The sequence below is a fragment of the Panthera uncia genome, chromosome B4, assembly GCF_023721935.1.
Source record: "Panthera uncia isolate 11264 chromosome B4, Puncia_PCG_1.0, whole genome shotgun sequence".
In the NCBI taxonomy this organism is placed as follows: Eukaryota; Metazoa; Chordata; class Mammalia; order Carnivora; family Felidae; genus Panthera; species Panthera uncia.
This window is the reverse complement of record NC_064809.1, coordinates 122,712,608-122,738,374: the sequence shown is the minus strand read 5'-3', so window position 1 is coordinate 122,738,374 and position 25,767 is coordinate 122,712,608. Positions and strand designations below refer to the sequence as shown.

At 40.7% G+C, this 25,767-nt stretch overlaps 1 protein-coding gene across 1 annotated transcript in view; it reads right to left on the bottom strand.

Moving 5' to 3' along the window:
* POLR3B (RNA polymerase III subunit B) overlaps positions 1-24,582 on the bottom strand; it is a 103,684-nt gene extending 79,102 nt beyond the window's left edge. Inside the window, exons 1-9 of the mRNA XM_049626230.1 lie at positions 24,503-24,582; positions 21,717-21,749; positions 19,092-19,148; positions 18,838-18,902; positions 16,011-16,086; positions 13,048-13,148; positions 10,597-10,688; positions 9,341-9,458; positions 7,224-7,332 (exon numbers count right to left, since the gene is read on the bottom strand). Of these exons, the coding sequence (XP_049482187.1) occupies positions 7,224-7,332; positions 9,341-9,458; positions 10,597-10,688; positions 13,048-13,148; positions 16,011-16,086; positions 18,838-18,902; positions 19,092-19,148; positions 21,717-21,749; positions 24,503-24,574 (723 nt within the window). The 5' untranslated portion in view covers positions 24,575-24,582. The remainder of the gene's footprint in view (positions 1-7,223; positions 7,333-9,340; positions 9,459-10,596; positions 10,689-13,047; positions 13,149-16,010; positions 16,087-18,837; positions 18,903-19,091; positions 19,149-21,716; positions 21,750-24,502) is intronic.
* Between the last annotated feature and the right edge of the window lie 1,185 nt (positions 24,583-25,767).

Here is a 25,767-nt window from a genome sequence, read left to right as displayed (position 1 = left end):
TGCATTAAAATTCTTCCTTTAGCTATGCAGAGAAAACAGAACCAGGAATAACTATCTAGTGAGGATTCGATGCTCTGGTTCCTAGTTCTCCACACACGAGGGAGAAAGGGAAAACTGAATCTCAAGTTCCAGTAAGGAACATCGAGAACACGCGCCGGAGTACAACAGAGAGGGCACCTCTCTAGGTCAAGGGATCTCAGGTGTCCATCCGAAAGCAAGGTCAAAGACAGACCTCACAACCACTACCATCCCGTCACCTTGCCCACCTCAGTTTCTTCATTTCTGTAACAAGAAGATTCACAATTCTACAGTCCTCCGTTTGACTCTGAGCAATTTCTGATCCAGAAATTCCATCTGGATGCTTTAGGATCAGATGTCAACTTACTGAAAGTTCGAAGCTTTCGGGGGGCGGGGAGCTAAATATATGCTGTGTCCCCCCTCTGAGGCAAACCGTAGCGGTTTAGAAAAGGTTCGCCAATTCTTTGACCCTCTCTACGAAAGGTAAAAAACTAATTCTCCTCTTCGAGTGTGTGGGCTAAACTTAATGACTCGCTTCTAGAGAAAAAAAGGTGGAAGCCACAGAGTACAACTTCGGAGCCTGGTTAGAAACAGCACTGCAGCCTCTGGCTTGCTCTTTCTCTTAGAGTGTTCCTCTGGGGTGGGGGTGGGGGGGTGGGTAGAGAAGCTAGCCGCGGGCAGTGTCATGAAGACACCGGAGCCATCTATGGAAAGGTCTGATGTGGAGGAGCCACCATGAAGGCAGACCTTCCCACGCCCCAGCCCAGCCTTTGATGACTTCAGCCCTGGCTGACATCTTGACTCATGAAAGACCCTGAGCCTGAGCCACCCAGGCAAGCAACTGCCAAATCTCTGACGACAGAAACTATGCTGAATTTGCACAAAAACTAACAGACCAACTTTTGGCATTAGATTCACTACTGAAACTTAAAAAAAAAAAAACCTTTTTAAACGTGTAACTTGTTTCATCCAAACATTTTTTTGTTTAGTGAACAATAAAGATGCTCTCAGGACACAAATCTCTTTTGTATACTTTGATTTTCATGTCCTTTTATCTCTAATTAAAATGATGCATTTGTTCACGTCGATGCTAGGCATAAACTCCACTGTTTAAAAATGACATAAATTCGTTAAGACACTCAGCACTTCATGGATTAAAGGAGAGCAATCCTCGAAAATGATCACTTCTAATTTTTAAACAAATGAAACAAAAACAAGACCCTAGATTATCCTTTGAACAAGCACTGAGTGCATGTGCTCTGACAGCTATGGCCCGTACAGACAGCTGTATACGTTTCCTCCTTGGTCTGCAAGAAGCCAGCCAGAGATACCAGAAGAGACTATTTCTCTGTGAAAAGCTAATCAGAACATAAATTAACTTCCACTTGTCAATCTCAAAATAATATTATATGGGTTCTGGGGCACCCGGGTGGCTCAGTAGCCTGAGCATCAACTCTTGGTTTTGGCTCAGGTCACGATCTCACAGTTCAGGAGATCAAGCCTTGCATCAGGCTCCACACTGACAGCGTGGAGTTTGCTTGGGATTGTCTCTCTCTCCCTCTCTCTCTCTCTCTCTCTCTCTCTCTCTCTGCTCCTCCCCTGTGCTCACACGCGTGCGCTCTCTCTAAAATAAATAAATAAAACAATTTTTAAAAAAAGAATGTTATGTGGATTTCAATGGAATAAAAATATAAGAAAAACAATACTAGGGCAACTAATTTGCAGTAGAATCCAATCACCCTTCTCTAAAATCTTTGATAATAAAACTTTGTAACTAATACACTACCCTCTCAGAGGAAAAGTGCAAACACTAAAAGAGAGCTATATGGGCAGTTGCTAAACCGAGTACGTCCAGATAATACAGCAGGACAAGGTCTCACTGGGACAGAAAAAGAATCTTGGAGCTGAACTGGCAGTAGCTTTCTGGACCCACCCCCTTTCTTTAGGCATGTCAACATCTAAATCTTCTGAACTAAGGTCACCTGGATTATTTTAATAATTAATTTTTAGTTTAGAAATCTCCAAATGGGAGAGACTATATACTTCATCACCCATTTTGGTGTTTAATAATAATGAAAAAGTCCTTCCTCATTTGACATTATTATGAATTTTTGCTTCAAGTTGTCCCAAGGCTGAATCTAAGCGGTAATCTGATAACTGCATAAAATTTTCAAGTGTTCTAACATGGATCTAAACAGACTGCTTAGGCCCTCCAAATATTTCTAAGCCATGAAGTGAAGATATGCCAAGCACATGGTAAATGACACCATATGTGCAGAAAGAATCATCAGTGGCAAAGCTTTGCTCTACAAGGACTAAACTCTTCCTATACTGGGTCTCTGAACCACAGGGTGATAACTCAGGTCATCATCAAAAGCGCTCTAGCTCCAAAGACCAAACTGATTTTGTGACTGTTTAGCCTTGAGATGTCACAGCTACAAATAAATGGCATATTGCTATGGAAACGATAGCAAAATGCCCAACCATTTTGCTTCGCAGACATAATTTAGACATCTGAAAACTAGCTTTTATATATGGAACTCTTTGTACTCCAGATATCTGAAATCATTTCACCTGATAAGTCAGAAATAAGTGCTACATAATGACCCTATGAACAATTAGCAGAGACAATACGTTTCAGCAGAAGGTCACCCAGTCTGGCCATCAGCAATAAGATGAACAAAAACAAGAGAATATGCTCTTTAAAAAGCGGCATGAACTCTCCTTGGATGGCCGCGAAGTGTGACTACAAGTGTGACGTTTAAAGACAGACGCTAATGAGCAGAAGAGAAAAACCTGCCCACTGATGGGGATATGCTGAACTATATCATGTGAAAGACGGGAAGGGATTAAGTCCTTCAAATACCTAATATTCAGAAGTCTCTAATCTTTCTTTAGGCAGAAATCAATCTATTATTACTCAAAGTGGTCTTAGCAGATAAAAGAACTGTAATAGCCCTCTTTCACTCCGCAGTTTTTTTCTCTTCAAAGATCAACAATTTTAATGTAAGTTGGTTTCCAAGAAACAATGCCCAGCTCCCTTGAAATCTGGTCTTTTCTGTAAAAACTTTCAGACTACAGATGCCATCACAGTGCAACTGCTGAATACTTGGGAATTCAAAATGTAAAGGGGGAAAAGATTCATGGGCAGGAGAACCTTTGTAGTGATTCAAGTCCATAAATAAGGCTGATCTAGGTCTTAAAAGCTTTAGCCATCATATTCAGACCCAGCATGAAACCTGGAAACCCTGCTGCTTCTGTCACTTTTAGCCAATTGTTGGTTACAATCAACAACCATCAAGTCCTAATGACTGTCAAGGTCTGTGTTAGGGCCACACAACACAAAAAGAGAAATGATGTGACTTTCCTGGTCGCCCAGTTTATTTTGCTCCTGCATAAGGAGAGCGAAGGCAAGAGAAACAGTATCTTCTTTCTAGGCCATCCACTTTTCAAAATATGCGTGATTTCCTTTGCTCTTCACAACAACCCTCTCAGGTGAAATTTTCACTTTATAGGGGAGTTATCCAAGATTCAGGGAGACTGGGAAATCTGTCTGGAGGTCACACAGCTAACAAGTGGAGAAGTGGGAACTAGGCCTATGTCTGTCTGGTGCTAAGCTCTCCCAAATCCCGTGCTGCTCCCCAGATGGGAAAGTCTTAGAAGTTATCAAACAAGGTTCCATCAGGCTTTTAAAACATCCCTCTAGCGGGAGACCACAAAACGTGACTACCTGCGACCAATGTATTTAGTTTATTCAAACAGAAAAATTTTAATCGGTTGTTTCAATTCTTACACGTGGCTGATTAGAATATAAGGTTACATTTCAGGAAGAAAGTTTGGCAACATGCACCGAGTTTTTTAAAAACACATATAATTTCATTCCCAGGAGTTCAGTCTCACAAAATAGTCAGCAACATGCACAAACACGTATGTGGAAGAATACTCAGGGCTGTGCCTAAGATGGAAAACTCGGAAAAAATGGCACCTGAATGTTGTCCTACAAGAAACTGGTTAAATAGATTATACCACCCACACTTCTGTACAATGCCTACCAGAAATAATGATGTAGCTCTGTATTTACAGATACAGAAAGCTATTCACAATTCACTGGTAAGTGAAGCAGAAAAAATAAAATAAAACCCATGTATATATTACAAAAGCAAAGGAAAAAGGGTCTGAAAAAAAGTGTAGCTGAAAATGGAATTCTGCTTCTCAGTGGCTTTCTAAATTTGTACAATTCAAGAACTGTTGTATAATCTCAACTACACATTACCTAAAAATGCATATTGCTAACTTATAGGCCCATTTTAAAAAGGATTTAAGTTGGCTCTAAATACACATACACATTTGCAACATAATAAATTTGAAAGAAACGGTCTTATCAAAATTTTGTTACCTAGCCAAAAAAGTACTTAATAAAGGTTTTTTGATTTTAATGTGTCCATGTGTCTAGTGATATATTTTCCAGGTGAATGACAGAAGACTATGAGCATTAGAATTAATTTGTAATTTCTGGTCTAAGGAATGCAGTCCTATGCATCTTTAAGCCTCTAAAACATCCATAAAAGTCCTTTGATGCATAGGAACACACTGCCCTCTGCTGGAGATGTAATTCTACACAGTCAGATGAAATTCTCTTTACCCACTAACCACCGCTATGGACACAAGACACTGCAGGGTACTAGGGGATCCTTACGAGAAATGCCAAAATTACTTCCATGCTTTAAAAATATAAACCTTGAAGAAATATAATGAAAAGTACATTTTAAGACTTCTCTTTGCCCCCCCCCCCAATATAATGGTACTGCTACTGTGATCATCATCGTCAATCATCACTGTCCTAAAAGGAAAATAAATGCCAGCATCTCAGAGAACTTACAAGCACATTAAGTTGCACTAAACATTAAAAAAAATCTCCTACAATCTTCTCCATGTAATTGCATTCAGAATGCAGTTATTTCCTGAGTTAGAGAACCCAGCTGATCAATACCCAGGAACAGCCCGGGGCATCCCTCCCAGCGACCAACTAGAGCCTGACAGGAAGGGGCCCGTCTCCCCGCCTCCTGGGCCCTGGCCGGGTCACAAGTCCAACAAGACAAGTTCAAGTCCTTCTCTCTTACTCCTCTGAGGTGTATACCCAAATGCTTTTTTCCTTTTTAACCAGCTTAGTTACCTCCATCTCAGAGGCTATTTTCTCCCCTTGCAGCCCCCAAAAGGTTTCAGATATCGTTAACTGCTGAGCAGGAATATTTAACTCCAAAGTAAGTTAACTCTAAATGAGAAACAAGTGTTATCAACCCCTAACATCACCCCACGTCCCCACTCTCAAGATCTCTTCAGTACTGACTTAAACTGAACTCTTCATTTCGATCAGCCCTAGTCAGGATTCACTTCTGGCCCATACACAGTTGGGCACGGGTCTCCTCGGCTGCTGTGCTCTCCGGAGGCACTGCAAACCCTGAATGAGAGAACACTGAAGCATTGCACCAGTGGGAAATGCACTTGTGTCCTGCGGGCCTCTGGTTAGGTTTTCCTCCACCCATCAATACAGAACCTTGTTTGACATGGCTTTCTCCTTAAGGACACCTTATTCAATGTATGTTGTTGACTCATTAGCACTGAACTCACAGCCAACGGCACTTAACTCATGCCTGAACGCAGCTTATCTGACACATGTGTTTTCTCCATAAGGCACATCATGGCCTTCTTGTGCTTTGAAAAGATAGACATCACTTCAGCCCCTGGCTTGGGGGCCACTTTAAACGGCAAAATCCCCCCTCCCCCAAAAACACAAAAATGTGAAAAAACATGGCACTAAAGAGACCATGGTAAGGGCTCCTGTTTACAGCTTGAGAGTGGAAACAAGAAGGCAGAATGTCACCTTCTTCGACCTCAGCTGGGAACATAGAGCTTGGGGACTCAAATTTGTCACTGCTCTGAGCCTGTGAATGTCTGTGAATAACTGTAAAACCACCAACAGTGATGATTTCAGGGTCACAAATAAATTTCAGCACGTATAACTGACAAGTGCAAAATTCACAAATGCTGAGGGTCAACTGTATCACATGATGGTATTTTTAAATTTCGCTTAGTGACTAATACTGCAAGTGCTCATAAAATGTGGGGAACATTTAGGTCCCAGAGCAGGTTAAACGGGCTACTGTGCAGTCACAAGTATATACCATTTAAACATAATTTCTGTGTGAAAATATCTTTTGGATTCTATGTCACCAGTTCATAAACAAGCTGAAAAAAATCAATTTTAAAATTCATATTTATGTAGAAACACACCAGACTCCCGAGTCCACAAAAAAACAAACTTGGGGGGGGCGCCTGGGTGGCTCAGTTGGTTAAATGTCTGACTTCGGTTCAGGTTGTGATCTCACGGTTTGTGGGTTCCAGCCCCACCATCCAACTCTTTGCTGTCAGTGAGAAGTGGAGCCCGCTTCAGATCCTCTGTTCCCTTTCCCTCTCTCTCTGCCTTTCCCACATGCACATTCTTTCTCTCTCAAAAATAAACACTAAAAACAAAAAACAAAAAAAAACTTAAACTCTTTGACCTAGAAAAGTCTACTGCTAGGAATTCAGCCTACAGATACCCCTGCCCCTGTATAACGTGATGCTACAGCATTTCTATAACAGCAAGAGATGTGTGTATCCACCGATGGAGGGATGATTAAGGAAACTGTGGTACAGCCACGATAGAACAGTTTGTCAAACAGAATGCGGTAGCTCTGTACCAACTAATAACACAATCTCCAAGACAGAAGTTGCAAAAAAGAAAACAAGCTAAATGAAAAATGGTGTGTAATGCATGCAAGTAAAAAACAGAACAGAACTCTAGCATGTACTCATGTGCTAGTACAGGCACAGACTGTCTTTAGAAAGATGCACAAGAAACCAGTAACAGTGGTGTTCCTGGGTAGAACAACTAGGTGGTTAGGTATGGGTGGGTGGAAGGTTTACTTCTCACTTTACACCCTTGAAGTTTTTAATTGTGTAGCTACTAAAAAATAGTATTTTTTAATATCTGAATCCTGATCTTAGTAGCTTTCAATTTAAAATATATTACATACCTGACAATTTATCTATGCCACAAATCTTTCTATTCCTAGAACTCTTTATCCTCCAAATTTCTAATTACGTATGAAGACAAACGTATGAAACGTATGAAAACAATTTCCAGTAGGTACCTGCAGCCTTACCTTAAATATGATTACAATGGGAATATCCTCTGACAAAGTATTGTGCCGCAAATAAAATCGACCTTGCTTTACAGCCATATTGGTTCTGCTTTTTTTCTCATGGGTAGAGCTACAGGGAAACAAAAGTTGGTTAAACTGTGTCCCTGCCTGGTTTCAAGCTAGTCGCATGCAACAGCAATGATCAATAAGGTTCACCAATCAATAACCATCTGAAAGGTCTTTCCTAACAGATGCCTTTTAACAATGCACAACTCGCCACTTCCATGAATATTTAAAATCTACTACGATGTTTCTTTAGCTTTGAGATTATGGTGAAAGTTTTGTGGGTCAACGAGTGACACTCACCAATTCATTCTGATTTACTTCACTTTGATTCCACCTGAATTGCTTTGATTCAGTGTGGGGTATATTCATGAGCAATTTTATACATTTCCAAAGATAAACCTCAAAATGAGCCCCTATGTACTAGGAGTGTTTAAATCAACAATTCAGTAAAATATATCTACACTCTTATTATACATTGAAGCCAAAAGAAACGAAGAAATCCCTTTTTATTGGTATCTCTATTAACTACAAAATTACCAATGGATCTAAAAACATTTCTGGCACACCTGGGTGGCTCAGTCGGTTAAGCATCTGACTCTTGGTTTCGGCTCAGGTCATGATCTCATGGTTCATGGGTTTGAGCCCTGTGCTAGGTTCTGTGCTGTCCTTCACTCACTCACATGCGTGCATGTGCTCTCTCTCTCAAAGAAAATAAACTTAAAAACAATTAAAAAAATTTTTTTAAAAACCCAAACCAGGGATGCCTGGGTGGCTCAGTCGACGTAAAGCGTCCGACTTCGGCTTAGATCATGATCTTGCAGTTTGCAGGCTTGAGCCCCACACTGGGCTCTGTGCTGACAGCTTGGAGCCTAGAGCCTGCTTCAGCTTCTGTGTCTCCCTCTCCCTCTGCCTCTCCCAGCTTACATTCTCTCTCTCTCAAAAATAAACATTAAAAAAACCAATAACAGCTCCAAGCTTAATCAGTCACAATAGTAACTCCTACTGATCACCTGTTACATACATGTGATGTTACATACCCACCCCACTTATACTGGCTCTCATATCCTACATACTAATACTTACTTTGAAGTAGTGTCTCCAAATCACGTATGAGGAAACAAAGGCTTAGAGAAGATGTGTAATTGCCCACCCAAGTGCCTCGTAGCTACTGAACAACTTTGGGATTCAAATCCCAAATCCCTGGTTCCAAAAAGTAGTAAAATAGGAAGACATGGGTCGCAGAATTATTAGATCTGGGTTCAAATGCTGGCTACCTCTTCCGATCAGTAGGACCCTGAGCCCAAGGCCTGTTACTCAGCAGTAAAATGGAGATAAGCTCACTTATCTTGGAGGGCTGAGGGGACAAATAATGTAGAGCACCGTTACTCTGCCTGGCTCCTACTGACTGCTCAATAAACGGCCACTATTGTTAGCTGCCTCTCCATCAGAAAGGGGCACAAAGTCTGAGTTAAGCAATTCATTACAGGTCATCAGAAGACAAACTATTGTATACAGACATCATAACTATGCTACGATATTTTTTATTCCCAAAACTCATTAATTTGCAAATTTCAAGTTACCAGTGACAATAAATTAGTGAAAAGAAATTACAGGACACAAGAGATGCTGCTGTAGGAAAAGGAGTATGCTGTGAAAGAGGATGGTTAAGAACACTAACAATAAGATGTTAAGTCCATGACAGAATCCAAAAAATATTAAATATAAAGTAATCTGTGATTATATTCAATGTAGGAATACACATGTAGAATGATCAAAGAGTAAAAACAACATGGAAAACTGAAGAGTGGTTTTATTATTTCTTTTTTCAAAGTTCCTTTAATGCAACAAAATTCAACTTGAATAAAATAACTAGTGGCCTTTCGACCAAGGTCTTACACACTTTTCATTGCTAAAAATTTTACATCAATACTCCTCACACAATAAACTGAACAGTTAGATAAGTATTTTGCTGCCTGTTACCAGACATAACTGGCTACCTTTGTCCTGAAAGACAATCGTATGATGTTAAGAAATACTGATAATTCCGTTAATACCATCCCTGCTTTCCGTACCTGGTAACTGAAGCACCAACAGCCCCTTTCCTGTCAGCCTCCACAATGATCCTGTTCTTAGATAGCTGCTCTTGGATTAGAATCACTTTTTCTACTCCTTTAACGATGAAGTAGCCACCTGCCAAAAGGAAACAAGAAAAGTTTCACCACCTGTTCTTCTGACAGTGTGATTTAGTAACGACTGTGACCTTCTGCTCCATGGCACTGGCCAACACTCGATTAGAAGGGGTTTGCTGATACCGTTTTATGAACTGATGACCATATCAGCAAATGATTTTATAAAAATGCGCTACAAGAAAATAAACTTGAAGACAGGGAACAGATCTTACTGGCATACATATTATCAGCATCTGACAGACACAAGAGTGAATGAAAAAAATGTGTTAAATAGTCTTCAGATTTCTTAAGCACAGAAATAAGCAACAATCTTCAATATAAATTCAAAATTGCCTACCTTTTCTAACAAATCAGTGACAACAGTAGACTAAGATTATGTTTCCTAAAATTTCTATACTCAATAAAACCCATAAAACATTATCATAGCTTTTTTTGCATACAATTCAGAATAAAATAAAGTGGACTTCATTTTAATTTCAGAATATAAACAAAAAAAGCAATATATTGACTTATGCACCATTTTGTTATAGTCTAGGAAAGTCTTGTTCTTTGTTAACCTCTTTCAAAATCTTCTATGATTCTACACCAGTGTAACTTTAAAGGAATAGAGTAAAGCAACTACAAATTAAGTCAACGTGAATTAAGGAATTAAATATTTTTCTGTTAAGTGCTAAGCTTGAAACTTTACAAAATAAACTGCCTAGAAATGAGTACAAACATATAATTTTTTAAAATTTTAACAAAAGACTTTTGGTTCTTGCCCCTTTATTGCATTTAAAATAGGCTGAAGTGAACTTTTTTCCACCTAGCTAAACAAGTAACTTCATAAGATTATTCTTGAATTTCTACGCATACCAAAAGAAATCATGGGGCAGAGACAAAAGTGTGACAAACCGTAACAATAAAACACATGTTGGAATGTTAAAGTTTCAAACCTGCAATCAAAGAGGAAACAGTACTCCTTTTAGAAATGTTGACCTCAGAATAAAGTTGGGGCCAAATTTCCAGACGTTCTGTGAACACAGTTTTGTCCAAGTTCAGGTGGGTATTGTTTTTCAGAAAAAATGTTAAAGCCAACAGCAAAAGCAAGCCCAAAAAAGGGTGGGAGAGCAGGAGACAATCCAAGGAATCACACATACCTGGATCTAAAGGACATTCATTCAGTTTGGCAAATTCTGCTGGCGTCTTCCCTGTAAGAACACAGTTTGAACTACGCAGCATTATGGGCATTCTGTTGAAAGTAAAAGAAAATATCACATAAAGACTGTCACTGGCAAAATGTCACGAACGGGTCTGCTTTCGTCTTTCACATTTTAGAAAAGGCAGAGGAGGGGTAGTTACATCAAGAGCCAAGTGAAATGAAGTATTTCCTCAGATAATTGCTCTTCTAGTTCAGATAACAAAAACTCCAATGTTGGTTTTCCTCAAACTTTGCAGACAAACTTTGGTCTTCAGAAACGGCAGCAACTCTTCACTCATGGTCAACAAAGGGACCCTCATTTGTTACGCAGAAATACCACAATGAATCAAAGTAAGAAACGAGAGACTATCAGGACTTACCAGGCAATCTTAAGAAAGAACTACACAAGACTTCTACATGAAAAATATTAATTCAAAAATCTATGAATAGACTGAATAATAGATCTGCCACTGCTGCAGACAGAATTATTGAATTAAAAGAGAGCTGAAGAAATTATTGAGAACATATTTCAGAAAGACAGAGGGAAGAAATGTATCACAGAGCATAAGAGGGAAAGGACAGAGTGAAGAGGTCTCACAGGCATCTAATCAGATTCTAGATGGAGAAAACACACACAATGGGCAAGATGTCCTATTCAAAGAGAGCATAGTGGCTATGGACTTTCAAAAATGTATGAAAGCCATAAACTCACACAATCCTATCTACTCAGAATACATAAAAGGAAAGCCACATCAAAACACACAGCAGTCAAGATACAATCATCAAAGACAAAGATTTAAAAGCCAGAGAGAAGAAAAGGCCGCTTGCCAACAAGGGAAGATGACTGGACAGATAGCTGCACACCTGCAATTTACAGAGGACAGCGGAGGGGCATGTGCAAAGTGTCGAAAGTCCCCATCAAGCTAATTTGTGCGTTCTGTGAAGTCACCATTCAGAAAGAGGTCCACTTAAGGATATTTTCAGGCTAAAACAGAGAAATTCAGAATTTGTAATAAATAGTGTCTAAAGTTGACGTACCAAGAAATAAAGGTATAAACACAGCGTTTAAAGATCTGGCTGGGATGATCACCAGAATAAGAGAAATGGTCACGAGGTTGGGAATAAGACTGGGGGAGGAGGGATGGGGGGTTGCTTTGTGGCAAATGTTCTCATGTGCTATTTGATGTACTTGGATTAAATGGAAATCTTTTTAGTTCAAACAAACCCCACACAACACTTACACAAGGTAATGTCTGTAATGCAGACAGTGCATGGAACATATGAGCACTCTAATTCACAAAGGTCACTTTAAGGAATGCAAAAAATGCTATCTCCTATCCTGGAGTCCGGCACATGGCAGATGTCCACCAAACACTAGTTACATGCATGCCCTTCCTTGCCTCCTCTTAACTGTGATTTAAATCCTAAATCGTACTAGTTATGCTTTACTCCTGTCTCTCTAGTCCTCCCTTCACCATATTCAATCTGGGTAATAATTTATTAATGATCCAAGACTTAACTGGACACACTATGGTCTGTATATGAGAAAGAGGAAAGGTCTTAACGCTGATAAACAGTCCTGCTAAAACAAAGATTAATATTCTAATATCCCAACTTATTTTCCTAACTGAAGAGTGAGGACAGAAGCAATACAAAGAGCCCCTTCCTTTAGGACACTATGGGGGAAGGATTTGTTAAACCTGTGTGTTTCCATTACTCTGGACCTACCACAGCACATACCAAATGGTACCACAGCTATTCAAGCCTGCCTTCCTGGGCAACTGGGAATGAAGACAGCCAATAGGAGTTGTATCTAAGTATCTTCTATTTACTGGACTACCCAGCAGAGTGTATCACAAGTGAACAACAAATGGTGCATATTCACTGAACCTGTGGATATTTATCATGCCTTTAGCACTTCTGAAGGGTGAAAAAAACACTTGGCCAGGAAGGGTTTGCACGAAGTTTAAAGTCCGACACCATTATCAAATTCCCAATATTGTGGATTTTGTCCATTTCTACAGATGAGTCAGTATATTTGCCTAGTTATAGAGAAATGCTATCTTATCTAATGGTTCCCTAACAGCCTGGTTCACTGAAATGCTATCTTATCTAATGGTTCCCTAACAGCCTGGATTTCAGAAGGAAATGAAAGCATTTTCCTTAGCTTTACAGAAAAGATCTCACAATTAAAAACAAAAACCACCACAGCATTGCACTGGACACTGCTCGAGTGCTCTGCTTCGGCTGACTCACTGGATCCCCAGAAAAGACTCTCATGGAGCAGACACCATTTCCCGCATTTTTCACATGAGGAAATGGGGCAAAGGGAACTGTTGTACTTGCTCAAGGTCACCCCATAGGGCTAGAATGCAGGCAGTGTGGCTCTAACTCAGATGTCATTTCTCACCTGCCAATGGGTAAGGCATTACGGATGATTCTTTGGCTGCCTCGGGTATATTCAATATCCACTGTGATGGGGGCAGAGTACGTCATGTCCCGCAGACGGCACTGAAAGAGAATCAGACAGTCAGTGCTCCTTCTCCCTGGAAATCAAAGAGTCCTGAAGCTTCCAAGAACTCTGTCTCTGGTAGCAGTATGACCTATGCTGAACTGGGTCTGTTCCATGTGTTGCTTTAAGGGCACTGGAAGTGAGGAGCCTACCTTCTCCATGAGGAACGATGCTGGCCACTGATCTAGACATCCCCACAGCATCTCTGCCCTATCAGCCCAAAAATGGAACAATAAATCTGGTACTGACTTTCTTCTCACTATCTGATGCCATCATCAGTCTGCTCCCCATCTCTGAAGCAGTTAGACTGTTCCTTGACAACTGGGTCCATGGAAATTAATCAATGTAGTTACCAATGTGGTTAACAACCAGTATGATACCTAAAGTATACACATACAGAAACTAACTGTATCACAAAATTCTTTTGTTTTTAAATTTTTTTTAGTATTTATTTATTTTTGAGAGACAGAGCTTGAGCGGGGGAGGGGCAGAGAGAGAGGGAGACACAGAATCTGAAACAGGCTCCAGGCTCTGAGCTGTCAGCACAGAGCCCAATGCAGGGCTCACACCCACGGACGGTGAGATCATGACCTGAGCCAAAGTCGGACACCCAACCAACTGAGCCACCCAGACGCCCCTGTTCACAAAATTCCTTAACAAGTGGTATCTTATAGCACAAATCGTTCATGACATCATATTACAATTTCTGAATCATTTGGGGAACTCTGGAGATTACTGGTGTGTGCCTTAGTTTGACAAGGTGATGACTCACTAAATGCTCTGACATGGCACACCCCACCAAATCTTCGGCCCTTCTCTGAGCCGTGACCACATAGTCAGACACGGCACACTCCACCAAATCTTCAACGACTTCCCTGTTTACTGATGGTGATCAGGTGGCTTGTACTCTCAAAAAGAGAATCTCTCTGAACGTCAACCATACAATTCATGGTACTGAATCCTCCCTCTGGCTTCAAGTGAACCAAAGACAGTTAGGTTTAAACTTTTTCTGCCTTTCTTTCCCAATGCCTGAGATCCAAAAATATTAGATACCTTTATTACTGATGAGTATTTTATATTTAATTAGATTGAGCTGTCTCCTTCAGGCCACTCCAAAGGCGGTGTGGCCTAGAGGCTCAGAGTGTGCACCCTGCCGTCTATGCCCAAACACTGGCTGTACCACTTCAGTTCTGCACCTTGGTCTCCTCCTACGTACAAAGGGAATGAGAATCATTTTAATTCCCAAGGATATAAATACATATTTTTAGAATAGTTCCTGGTACAGGCTACCTTACAGACAGAATCTCATTTTTATTAAAAATCTAATGTAACACCCATGATAGGTAAACATGTGTGTGTTTTAACAAACTCTTCTCCTTCAAATGGAAATGAAATTCAACAGATGTGGTAAACACAGGGACCCTCTCCACAGGCCCCAAACTACTCCCGTGAGCTCCCTCTGCCGCCCTCAGCCTCTCTGTTATCACAGGACTGGGCTGTGCTGGGGGCTCTGCAGCCGCGCCCCGCCCCGCCTCCTGCTGTGGGTGCCCTGGCTGCCCACCCACCTGCTCTCCGACTCTCCCCATCTCTCCAAGGATCAAAATCCCTCCAAGAATCTTCATGCCCTTTCTCTCTTACTGCAATAATGCCCGTATGTTTTCTCCACCATCAGGAAGAAAAATTATGACAACTGCAGTCTCAGGCTTCTCAAACTACTTCAAACTACTTTGCCTTCTCTCTTCTCACGCTCAGTGATGTAGTTCAGAAAAGGACGTGGAATTTGCTAATTGGCTGCCTAGTTCTAAAATAATTAGAAAACTCCAGCAAATGGAGAAGGAATGGGGAAGCGGGGAAAGCCATACTGGTGCACACATTTTCCAACATTTCAAACCTCAACACAACTTCACTTACTGTACCTATCTTACCCTTCCAGGCAGTCAAGTGTGCAAGCCCTGGTGTCTGTTTCAAGTATTCTGTTAGTTTACGCTCTCCACAAGTGTATGCGCTCCTTGAGGAAGGAGAGGGTCTCATTTCTTTTGTATATCTCTCAATGCTGAGGCACAAGACAAATGTTCAACTGACACTCGAAACTCAGTGATTAAGTAACAAAATTTACCTGTGTGAAATATCTGGTTACTTGATCGTACTTCCTGTTTAACAATGTTCAGACAACAACCCTAACTTTCTAACTTACTTGTTTAATGAAGATTACTCTGCTACTTTCCCTAATTGCTTTACATTTTAGTTCTACATCGACACAAACTAGATAAATCTACAAAAATCATTTTCTTTCCTGAATCAATTCCCAATTATGGACACCAAGTAGAAGAATTTCAAGAAGAATGTGGAATGTGTTAAAAGCCAACAGACCTGTTCCACAACCCTTTGTCTGTAGCTCTGCTAAAATCCTGGTAATTAAATTTTCTTCCTACCCACCTATCTCTTCTAATGGTCTGTGAGCCCCTGTCCTTGGTCTCCTCTGCCTAACACAATGCTTGCTGACCCTCAAAACATGTGCTCAGTCACCTGTGCAGATGGACAGCACACTGTACCAGGCACAAGTGGCTGGCTGGGGCAGGGAACAAGTGCGGGCAGGGGGAAGGCTGCCCAAAAGCTTAGAACAGGACACGAACAGGAGACATACCTATATGACAGCACAGATTAACTAGGATTAAATGAAAAACTAAACACTGCAGAATTGTTTCCTAATATAGTATTATACAAGTGCTAATTTATTTTGGTTAGCTTTGTCTCATAAGAGATATTTTCCCCTATTTTAAAGTCATTTCAAGAACATATATTAAGGGCACAGACTCTGAGTTAAGGCAAACAAATTCAATCATGGTAAGGTAGATAATTACCTCATGGGGGGATACTGGTCTAGTTACATTGAAGCTTTCTTCAACATCAGGGAGCCCGACATAGATATTAAGATATCTGAAAAGCAAATTATTCCATTACCAGTTACAGCTTTTCAACAAACATATAAACAAGCTATTTTCCTCCCAAATGCAAAGATTACACTTTGACAAATACTTATCTTGCTAAGAACGACAAATTAAAAATTGTAATTGGAAGATCTTGAAGTCATAGTACGTACAGTTCTACAAAGGAAGGAAAATACTATCAGAGTATTTTTAAAGAAATTGCTATAAATCTCTTTTTAAAAAATACTGGAAAGATAGCTCCCTGAAGATGATTATTTAATGAAAAGAGCTATTATTCATACAAGAAAGAAGAGGTTATAAGAGGAAAAAAGATACAGCTCTTCCTTGACCTACAGTCTGGCTACAGCCCAATAAACCCAACATAAGTTGAAAAGTTGTTAAGTTGAAAATTCATTTAATATACATAACCTACCAACCATCACAGCTTAGCTTAGCCTATCTTAAACGTGCTCAGAAAAATTACATTAGCTTACATTTGGGCAAGATCATAGAACACAGAGCCTGTTTTAAAATACAATGTTAAATATCTCATGGAATTCACTGAATATGTACAAAAAGTGAAAAACAGAAGGATCGTAACTGTATCGTTGTTGACCCTGGTGACTGCGGGGCCGACTGGGGAGCTGTGGCTGTCGCCACCCAGCATCACAAGACGGGATTGTACTGCATGTTGCTAACCTGGGAAAAGATCAAAATTCAAAATTCAAAGTACAACTTCTATGAATGCGTATAGCTTTCACACCATCGTTAAGTTGAAAAATTCTTACGCTGAAGCACTGTAAGTCAGGGACCATCTGTATATGCTCGTTATGGCAAAAGAAACACAGGAAGAAAACAGAAACTAAGGAGATTGGTTACCTACTGGGAGTCTGGCAACAGTGTGGAAAGAACTGGGAATGGAGTGACAATTCCCCGAAAATACTTTTTTATATAGCTCTCACTCTTACAACCATGTTTCACATAGTCCAAAAGTTAAATGCATAATTAAAACCTATCAGGATGCAGAAGGGGACCCAAAATGGAAAACAAACCTTCCTGCCTTACAAATGCATAACTAACTGCCCTGAGAAGGTGAGAAAGGAAATGACAAATCTAAGTAGCTTTGGAAACAGCATGTTGCTTGGATATTGTAAAGATAAAGACAAAGAAGCAATACACGGATATTGTACTCTAATTAAATTTTATTCTCACAGAGGTATGAGTTAGCTATTCTGAAACTACGTATATTCTAGGATTGAATAAATAAGTAAAAATAGAGTGGTCAATGAGAGCCAGGTTTCTCATTTTAGACATAAAAGTTACAAATAAGGAAAGAGGTTAGTTAGAATGAGTCCTGCAGAGGTGGACTGAAACAGGAGGTGTTCGTACAGTGGGATTTTAAAAATATATGTAAAAATGAGTAAGACGTAGAAATATTGATGTGTGGATGCAAAGGTTAGTATATACACATATATTTCCTTACTCTGCCTACCAAGGCTTTAGTATCCCTATCTTGGTTTTTAAACACTATTATCCAAAGAAAAGAGAGTAGGGCTTCTTGGGAAAATAGTGGATTCCAGGCTAAGACAGGGAAAATACCAGATCAACCACATCTCATGGTGCCAGAAAGTAAAGGAGTGCTTGAAAATAAGCAGCAGTGTGCCAAAAGGACATGGAAATCAACCTGAAGCCTCTCCCTTGGGCAAAGCTGGGACAAGTTAAGCAATAAAATGATACCGCTGGATTACGATCCATAGATTAAAATATACAAGAGTTCACATTAATATAAATAAAGTTAAAGAGATAAATAAAGGGAAGAAAAAGCTCTTCTTTACAACAGAATTCCAGTATTACTGGATAAGGAGCGATAGCAAGAAATCCTCACCAACAGGCAAATACACAGCAATAACTTGTAAGACCTGTCCTTGCAGGCTAAAGTTAGTAGGTATTTGCATAGTATCAATCAAAGGATCTCCCCCCAAGGCACTTATTACAAAAAGAAAAATAGTAACTTTATAGTGGACGAACCTGCATATACCATCTTAATCAAGTGAAAAGTTAAAACCACCAATAGTAAAATATACTGACACCTGTACCCTGACATGATGCAGTGAGAATGGCACGAAACGTTACTTCTGTGCCAAAAATGCACAACCCAATCGAATCATGAGCAAACATCATACAAACTCAGACTGAAGAGCTTCCTACAAAACGCTGGATCAAAATTCTTCAAAAGTGACAAGGTGATAAAAGACCAAGGAAGTGTGAGGAACAGTCACAGGCTTGGGGAGACTAAGGAGAGACCTGAGAACTAATCATCACGTAGAGCCCTGGACGGAATCCTGGGCCTGAAAAAAAAGACTTGAGCGGGAAAACTGGAAATAAGACATGTAGATTAGTTGACAGTATTATTATCAGTGCTAATTTCCTGGGTTTGCTAATTATGGTATGGTTCTGTATGATGTTAATATCAGCATAGGCTGCGTGCAGGATAATATGGAACTCTATTACTTCGGTAATTTTTCTTGCAGTTCAATATTGTTCTAAAAAATGTTTAAACCTTAATAGTTTCAGTACTTCTCAACCATTAACTCTACTTGTTATAATTAGTTTACTGATTCAAAACTGAGCACTTGACAATTACCTCCTTATTAAACAGATAAGGAGAGTTATTTTCATAGCGTTTTGGTAACAACCACATTCACTTTAAAAAATGTTAGACGTAATCAAAGTAGCAAATCAAGAGTAGTTGGTTCCTTACTTCAAGTACCACATGGGGTCAGCATCACTTGTAACCTTTTCATTGGCTTTCATTATCTTCTTTATCTGTAGGGAAAAGAACACCATTAGGAATGTCTCTAGCTTAAATCAATTCTCCTCTCTACTTTTTTTTTTTAAGTAGGCTCCACATCCAACATGGGGCTCCAACTCATGACCCTGAGATCAGAAGTCGCATGTTCCACCAACTGAGCCAACCAGGCGCCCCTCTCTCTACTTCTAGGCCCTGCTGCTTACCTCCACATTAATGAAATAGTTGAATGAATCTATATGCTGTTTCACGAGGCCTTTCACCTAAACAGACAAAAAATAAAAAGTAGGTTAGTGACAAATTAACACCCTATGTTACCGACTCTAACCACAGATTTCTTCAGATTTTTCTCAAAACCAAAGACAGAAAAAAAAATCCATGAATTTCACTTAGAATTTTACACGTATGTGTCCTCATTCCATCTCTCCCCCATCCTACTAATACCCCTCAAATTTTCCTCCTTGAGAATCAGCCCGACACTTGGAATTCAAGATAGGAATATCTGAATATACCTAACGACTCTCCATAAGCTAACAAATAAGGCAAGATTTTCTCTGCATACTTTGAATTTGCAGAGATACTACATGTCCTGCTACTGAAAACACTGAAACAATAACAAAGACTCCAAAATGTCAGAATTTAAAAGGACCGTATGTATTCTCTTTTTTTAGTATTAATCTTCAAGCACAATTGAGTTCAGCACTGCTAGAACATTCCTAACACATAATCATAGAGCCTTTGCTTTAATTACACTTCCTTTTTGGGATCTCACTGGTTTACAAAGAAACCATCCCATTCAGAAGCAGTCCTAATTATTGGGGGAAGAAATTCAACCTTATGTTGATCTGAGGTCTGCCTTCCTCCAGTTTTCCAGCCCTTGGACTTAACTGTCCTTCTGGAGAGAAAGGCCTGCTCTCGACAGTCTGTTTATTTACTGTAACTCTCCTTCATGTTGTCATGTCCAGGCCAAACAGGAACTATTCAACTATGTCTCACATGCACGCTTTCCAGACCCTTCGACAGCAGATGGCCTGCTCCTGGGCATGCTCCAGTTGGTCAGTGTTCCTCCTAACACGGGCACCCTGAACTCATGGACAATGTTCTCAACAGTCTGACCAACACACCATGGGGCCACTGCCTCCCTCATTCTGGATATTACACCACCACTATAAAAAAATCAAGGCCACCTTACAGACTCATCAACTTAAAACGCAAAAGGTAATTTTTATCTTCGTAAAGCAATGCTATTAAGTCAAACACACCCAATCCGGTACTTGTACGAAACTAAGTATGTTTGTCCCTCTTCACAGGTGCCATCCCAGCCCAAGAACAGAGCCTTGATTCTGTTGACCAACAGCACTGGCAGCCTCATAAGCTTTGTGTTCCTGTCTCCAGTTATATACTAAAATCATCATACCTTTATTCTTGGACAAATAAATGTCAAGGTGGTGCGAGTAAAGGAGAATCCCAACTTTGAATAAATGCATGAATGAATGAATGAACAAATGAATTAAATAACCAATCTTATGTCTGTATTGAACCCTCCATCTCTTCTTGGACCTTGTGCCACCAATTGTGTCCTCTTTTTTTGAATGATAAATCACCCTTTCTCCTCTGCTTATATATAGTTTCTTTAAAAAAAAACAAAAGAGTTACAACTAAAAAAAGGTTTCCCTTGACCTTATTACAACTTTATTTCATTCTTGGTCACTCTTCTTAAAACCTCTCAGATAGCTTCCTATTGCTGTTAGAAGAAAAGCCAAAGTCCTTAACATGGCTTTCAAATCTGGTCAGAATTCCGACCCTGACAGCTTCCCCCGCATCCCCTCCCAGCACTCTCTCTTCTGCCTGTAACACAGAACTAAGTCAGATAAGACTCTACTCATTTTTCAAGTCTCCATTCTTTCATTTAACATGCTTTCAACACCCATCCACGCTGTAGTAAACCAGCACTTGATTTCTTACAGCCAAATAATAGTCCACCGTATGGATAAACCATATTATTTATCCATCCATCAGTGGATCGTCATTTGGGTTGTGTCCATTTTTTGGCCACTATGAACATTTGTGTACAAGTTTTTGTGTGAAGACGTGTTTTCATTTCTCTTGAGTAAATAAGGAAAATTGCTGGATCACATGGTAACTCTGTTTAGCCATTTGAGGACCTGCCAGGCTGTTGTCCAAAGCAACATTTTACATTCCCACCAGGAAACTTCCAAGTTCCCCACATCCTCATCAACACTTGTTACCTTTCTTTTTGATCACTGCCATCCTAGTGGGTGTCAAATGATCTATCATTGTGGTACCCCTTACTTCTTAGCATAAGCTCTTGAAAATTGAATTAGATCCTAGACTAACCTTATATTCACCGGTCTCTGTGACTATCCACTCATCCATTCCAGCCAAACAGACTAGTCATTGGTCCCTACAGATGCCATGGAGGCTCCACTTGAGCACTTGTATCAAGGCATGCTATCAGTATTGTACCTTTTTTGCTTGCTTAAATCCTGTCCTCCCGAGATGTGGTTTATGTCTCACCTCCTTTGGGAGACCTCTGACCACCTGGAGCATCACCACTTTTGCCAACACCACTGTGCTACTGCATATACTACAGCCTTTCTCTAAAATTAGACTACCACTCATCCAACTAGCACCTTAGACATAGGTTAAGTCATGGTCTAATTCCTTGTATTTCCAAAATATAACAAATCACATAGTTGTGCAAAGTCAAAAATTATTAGTTGATGATAAACATTTAATCTTTGAAAAAAGATGAATTTGCCCTTTCTCATCTGAAAAATAACCACTAGTATTAAATATTACACGATTACCTTTAAAAATGCTGGAAGCAGCCTCCATTTTTCCTGTGAAGCAAAACAAGAATATCAGAACTCTGTGGCTGCAATCACAATATTTTTACAACAAGTTATTTTAATATACCAAAAATGACTTACTTTATCACAGAAAAAGAAAATAAATCAAAATGAAAAGAACAATTTTAAAATTTTAACCACTTTTATGGAAATCATGTATGTGTATGCACATATATATATATACATACATATGTATATGTATGTATAAATATACACACACACACACACATACACCACAGATTTCTTAAACAGAATATACTTTAATCTCTTGATGATCCAAGCATTCTTCATACTTTATTTTATTCTCAGGACACCTCCTGAGCAAAAGACAGGTCCAGCAAAAAGGGGTGGCAGGGAATGCTCAGGGAGGGAAGCAAACAATCTGGAGAAAGTAAAAAACATTCTTCAAGAAAGAGGAGATGTGGGGGCAGGGGATTTGTGGAGTATATAGATCTGTATCTTCCTCTCAATTTTGCTGCGGCCCTAAAACTACTCTAAAAAAAGTTAGTCTACTAACAAAAAGAAGGGAGTCAGGCAAAACTAATCTATGATGACAGAAATCAAAAAGTACACTTGGAGGAGGGGTGCCTGGGTGATTCAGTCAGTTGGGCATCCTACTCTTGATTTTGGCCCAGGTCACGATCCCAGGGTCTTGGGATCAAGCCCTGCGTTGGGCATGGAGCCTGCTTGGGATTCATTCATTCTCTCCCCTCCCCCTTCTCCTTTTCTCTGTCTTAAATAAATAAATAAATAGTAAAGGTGCTTGGGCTATAAACTCAAAAGGGTTCACAAGGGAACTTTCTAGGGTGATGGAAATGTTCTAGATCTTGTACTGAGTGGTAGTTATTTGGGTATACATAACTGTCAAAACAAATGTAACTGAACACTTGGTATCTGTACATTTTGTTGTATGTAAATCTATAATGAGGAATGAGAGAAAAATCCAAAGTAGAGTAGAAAGATCTCAGGGCAGGATGGAGAAAGTGGTAGGAAAAGAGGCTGGAGAAGTAAGTAAATAGTGACCCGACTGAGGACAGCCTTATAAACATGGTCAAGACGTTAGATTTTGCCCTAAGAGCACAGGGCAGAGATTGAAGAATTTTAACCAAGGAAGCAATATGATCATTTAAACTAATGGCTCTGGCTACAGAGCAGAGAACAGGTTGGAGTGAGACAAGTTGGCAGCCTAGGAAGTAGGACAGGACAGTGGTTCCAGATTGGACAATAGCAGAAATGAAGCTTCAGACTTGAATGGGTTTACTAGGCAGGAGCCTAAAGATGTGATGGTGGATTGGACACAGGGGGTCAGGAAGAGGAATTTTTATTCCTGAATCAGAAGCCTGGAACTGTGGTTCTGGTCCCTTCACAGCTGTGCGAAGTCAGGCAAGATTTACAAATCCTCTAAGCTTATTCCTTCAGGTCTTTGAAAAGGCAGTCTTTTCATCTTAAGGATGAAGACTAAAATCAGACTGGCAGAGTCCAAAATCCAGATCAGCTACTTAACAGCTTTCTGACACTGGATTAATTATGTAACCTCTCTGGGCCTCCAGTCTTTCATTGGCAAAATGGGTGAAAATAGTGCTTATTTCAGAAAATCAGTAACACAATGCATATTAGGCTTAAACAGAACCTGCCGCATAGCAAGTGGTCAGTAAATGCTGGCTCTTACTATTAACTCTTAAAGAGTTAAAAATCCAGTATTGCCTGATGATCATCAATGTGTTGTAGGCACTCATGTATTGAATCTGACAGACTAATCATAACCTCATTAATCTGTCAAATATAAAGAAAAGATTACAATCCAATAGATTCACCGATCATGTCACTCTCCAGCTTAATCCCTTCAATAGCATTTCATAGCTCCTTCGGAGGTCTATGAAAAATCAAAACCTTTCATAATCAGGACCCTCGCCGACCTATTTTTCATCTCTCTTCCTCCACTTTTCTTCACTCTAATACTACCGTAGTTCCTCGAAAACATCAGGCGGTCTGACCTACTATGTCACCCACCAATATTCAAGTGTCCTGTTCCTCTACCTGAAAGCTTTCCCTTCACGATTTCTCCATTTCCCCCATTCCATGACGGTAAAGCCTCTGAGGCCCAGAGGGTTTACATGTGGTTTTCCAGAAAATAAGACTACGTCCACAGCTGAACTTCTCTAGACAGCTCACTGGAGGGCAGTTATCTCTAACTTCTGATACACAATTTCTTTTTTCAAAGTGTTGTGAGTAAATTTCCAGGGCGTTTAAAATACTCCTAAAGCCCAAACTTGAATTCCAAGTTAAAAGGATTACTAGCCTGGGATTCAGACGATTTGCTTTCACCACCACCGGCAAAAGCGGGACCCCACGAAGGTGGCCTAAGCTCCCTGGACCTCAGTGTCTCCTCTAACCCGGGAGCGTGCACTACGTCCCACTAGGTGGGAGCGAGGGCCAATCCTTCCCTGACACACACGACCCCTGAAGGGCCCCCACCCCCACCCCAGCCGAAGGCCGCGAGTGCGGGCGGCTGTCCCGCTCCTCCGAGCTCTGCCCCTCCACGTGCACTCGGCGGCCCGCTCCGGAAGAGGCCCGCTCCGGAAGAGACCCGCTCCGTCGCGCTGAGCATGCGCAGAAGCCGCCGCCGCCGCCGCCGCCCCCCCCCCCCCCCCCCCCCCCCCCCGCCTCCGCCACGCGAGCTCTTCGGGCAACGCCTCCTGCGGACGCTCCCGGCCCCTTCCGCTCTCCGCGTGCCCAGCCCTCACCTCTACAGTGGAGATGGGCGCAGCCAGTTGCTCCGGCGTCAGGTTCCCAAACTCTTCCGCAAGCACGTCCATGCTGTGCTGCTCACGACGAAGGGAGAAGCCAGCAGAGCCGCCACGCCCGCTTTCGGCTGCCCCAAGCAAACCGCAGCGCCCGGTAAGAGCGATGCGCGTAGGCCTAAATGGTCCCCGCCGCGCAGGTTAATTGGTGGCGTGATAGAAACGTTCCGCCTGCTCCCGGCCCGAACCTGCGGTGGAACCCGGATGTGGCTGAGGCGGAGCTGGGAAACTGCGCCCCCTGGTGTCACTTGGAAGTCTCTGTCGGATAATGTTGACCAGGGGACGGATTCGGTGCCAATTATCCCATAATTCAGACCAGTAAAGCGTATTCGTTCTAATTGTTTAAACAGTTCAGAGAAAAGGGTAGACGGGTAATTTGCACAACTTGAGCCACGGCTGCAGAGATTTTTGTTTAATCCAATCCAAAACTACAGGTTGTATGGTATTGGAAAATAGGAAATTTAACAAATGCTTAGTATTAAGAGGTTGGTTAAAAAAATTATGTGCGTGTGATGGGATATTATACAACCATCAAAATGACATAAAGTGAGGGGGATTTAACTCCCTGGAGAGTAGAGCATAACAGGACGGTAGTTAAGGCTGTGTTATATTCTCGAAGGACTAGAGAAAAGATCAGGACGCAGAAAATTTTAGTATGAAAATATGACATTTTAGGGGCGCCTGGGTGGCGCAGTCGGTTAAGCGGCCGACTTCAGCCAGGTCACGATCTCGCGGTCCGTGAGTTCGAGCCCCGCGTCAGGCTCTGGGCTGATGGCTCGGAGCCTGGAGCCTGTTTCTGATTCTGTGTCTCCCTCTCTCTCTGCCCCTCCCCCGTTCATGCTCTGTCTCTCTCTGTCCCAAAAATAAATAAAAAAATTAAAAAAAAAAAAAAAAAAGAAAATATGACATTTTAAATCAGTAGGCAAAGACAAGTTATCCAATAAATGATGTCGGAATAGCTGATTAGCCATTTAGAAAAAAACATCTAAGTAAATCCTCTATGGATTAAGTGTATTCATAAGATTGAGGTTGTGAAAGCCTTCAAGGACAGCAACACAGAAATCCTAAAGGAAAATATTCATAGATTTGATAATATAATTGTAACCACAGTTTTATTATTCCATGAAAATGCAGAATTTTCTGAACATATTTTTAAAATTCACCATGAATAGAGCCCTTTAAAAACATGAGTTGGAAGAAGACAAAGG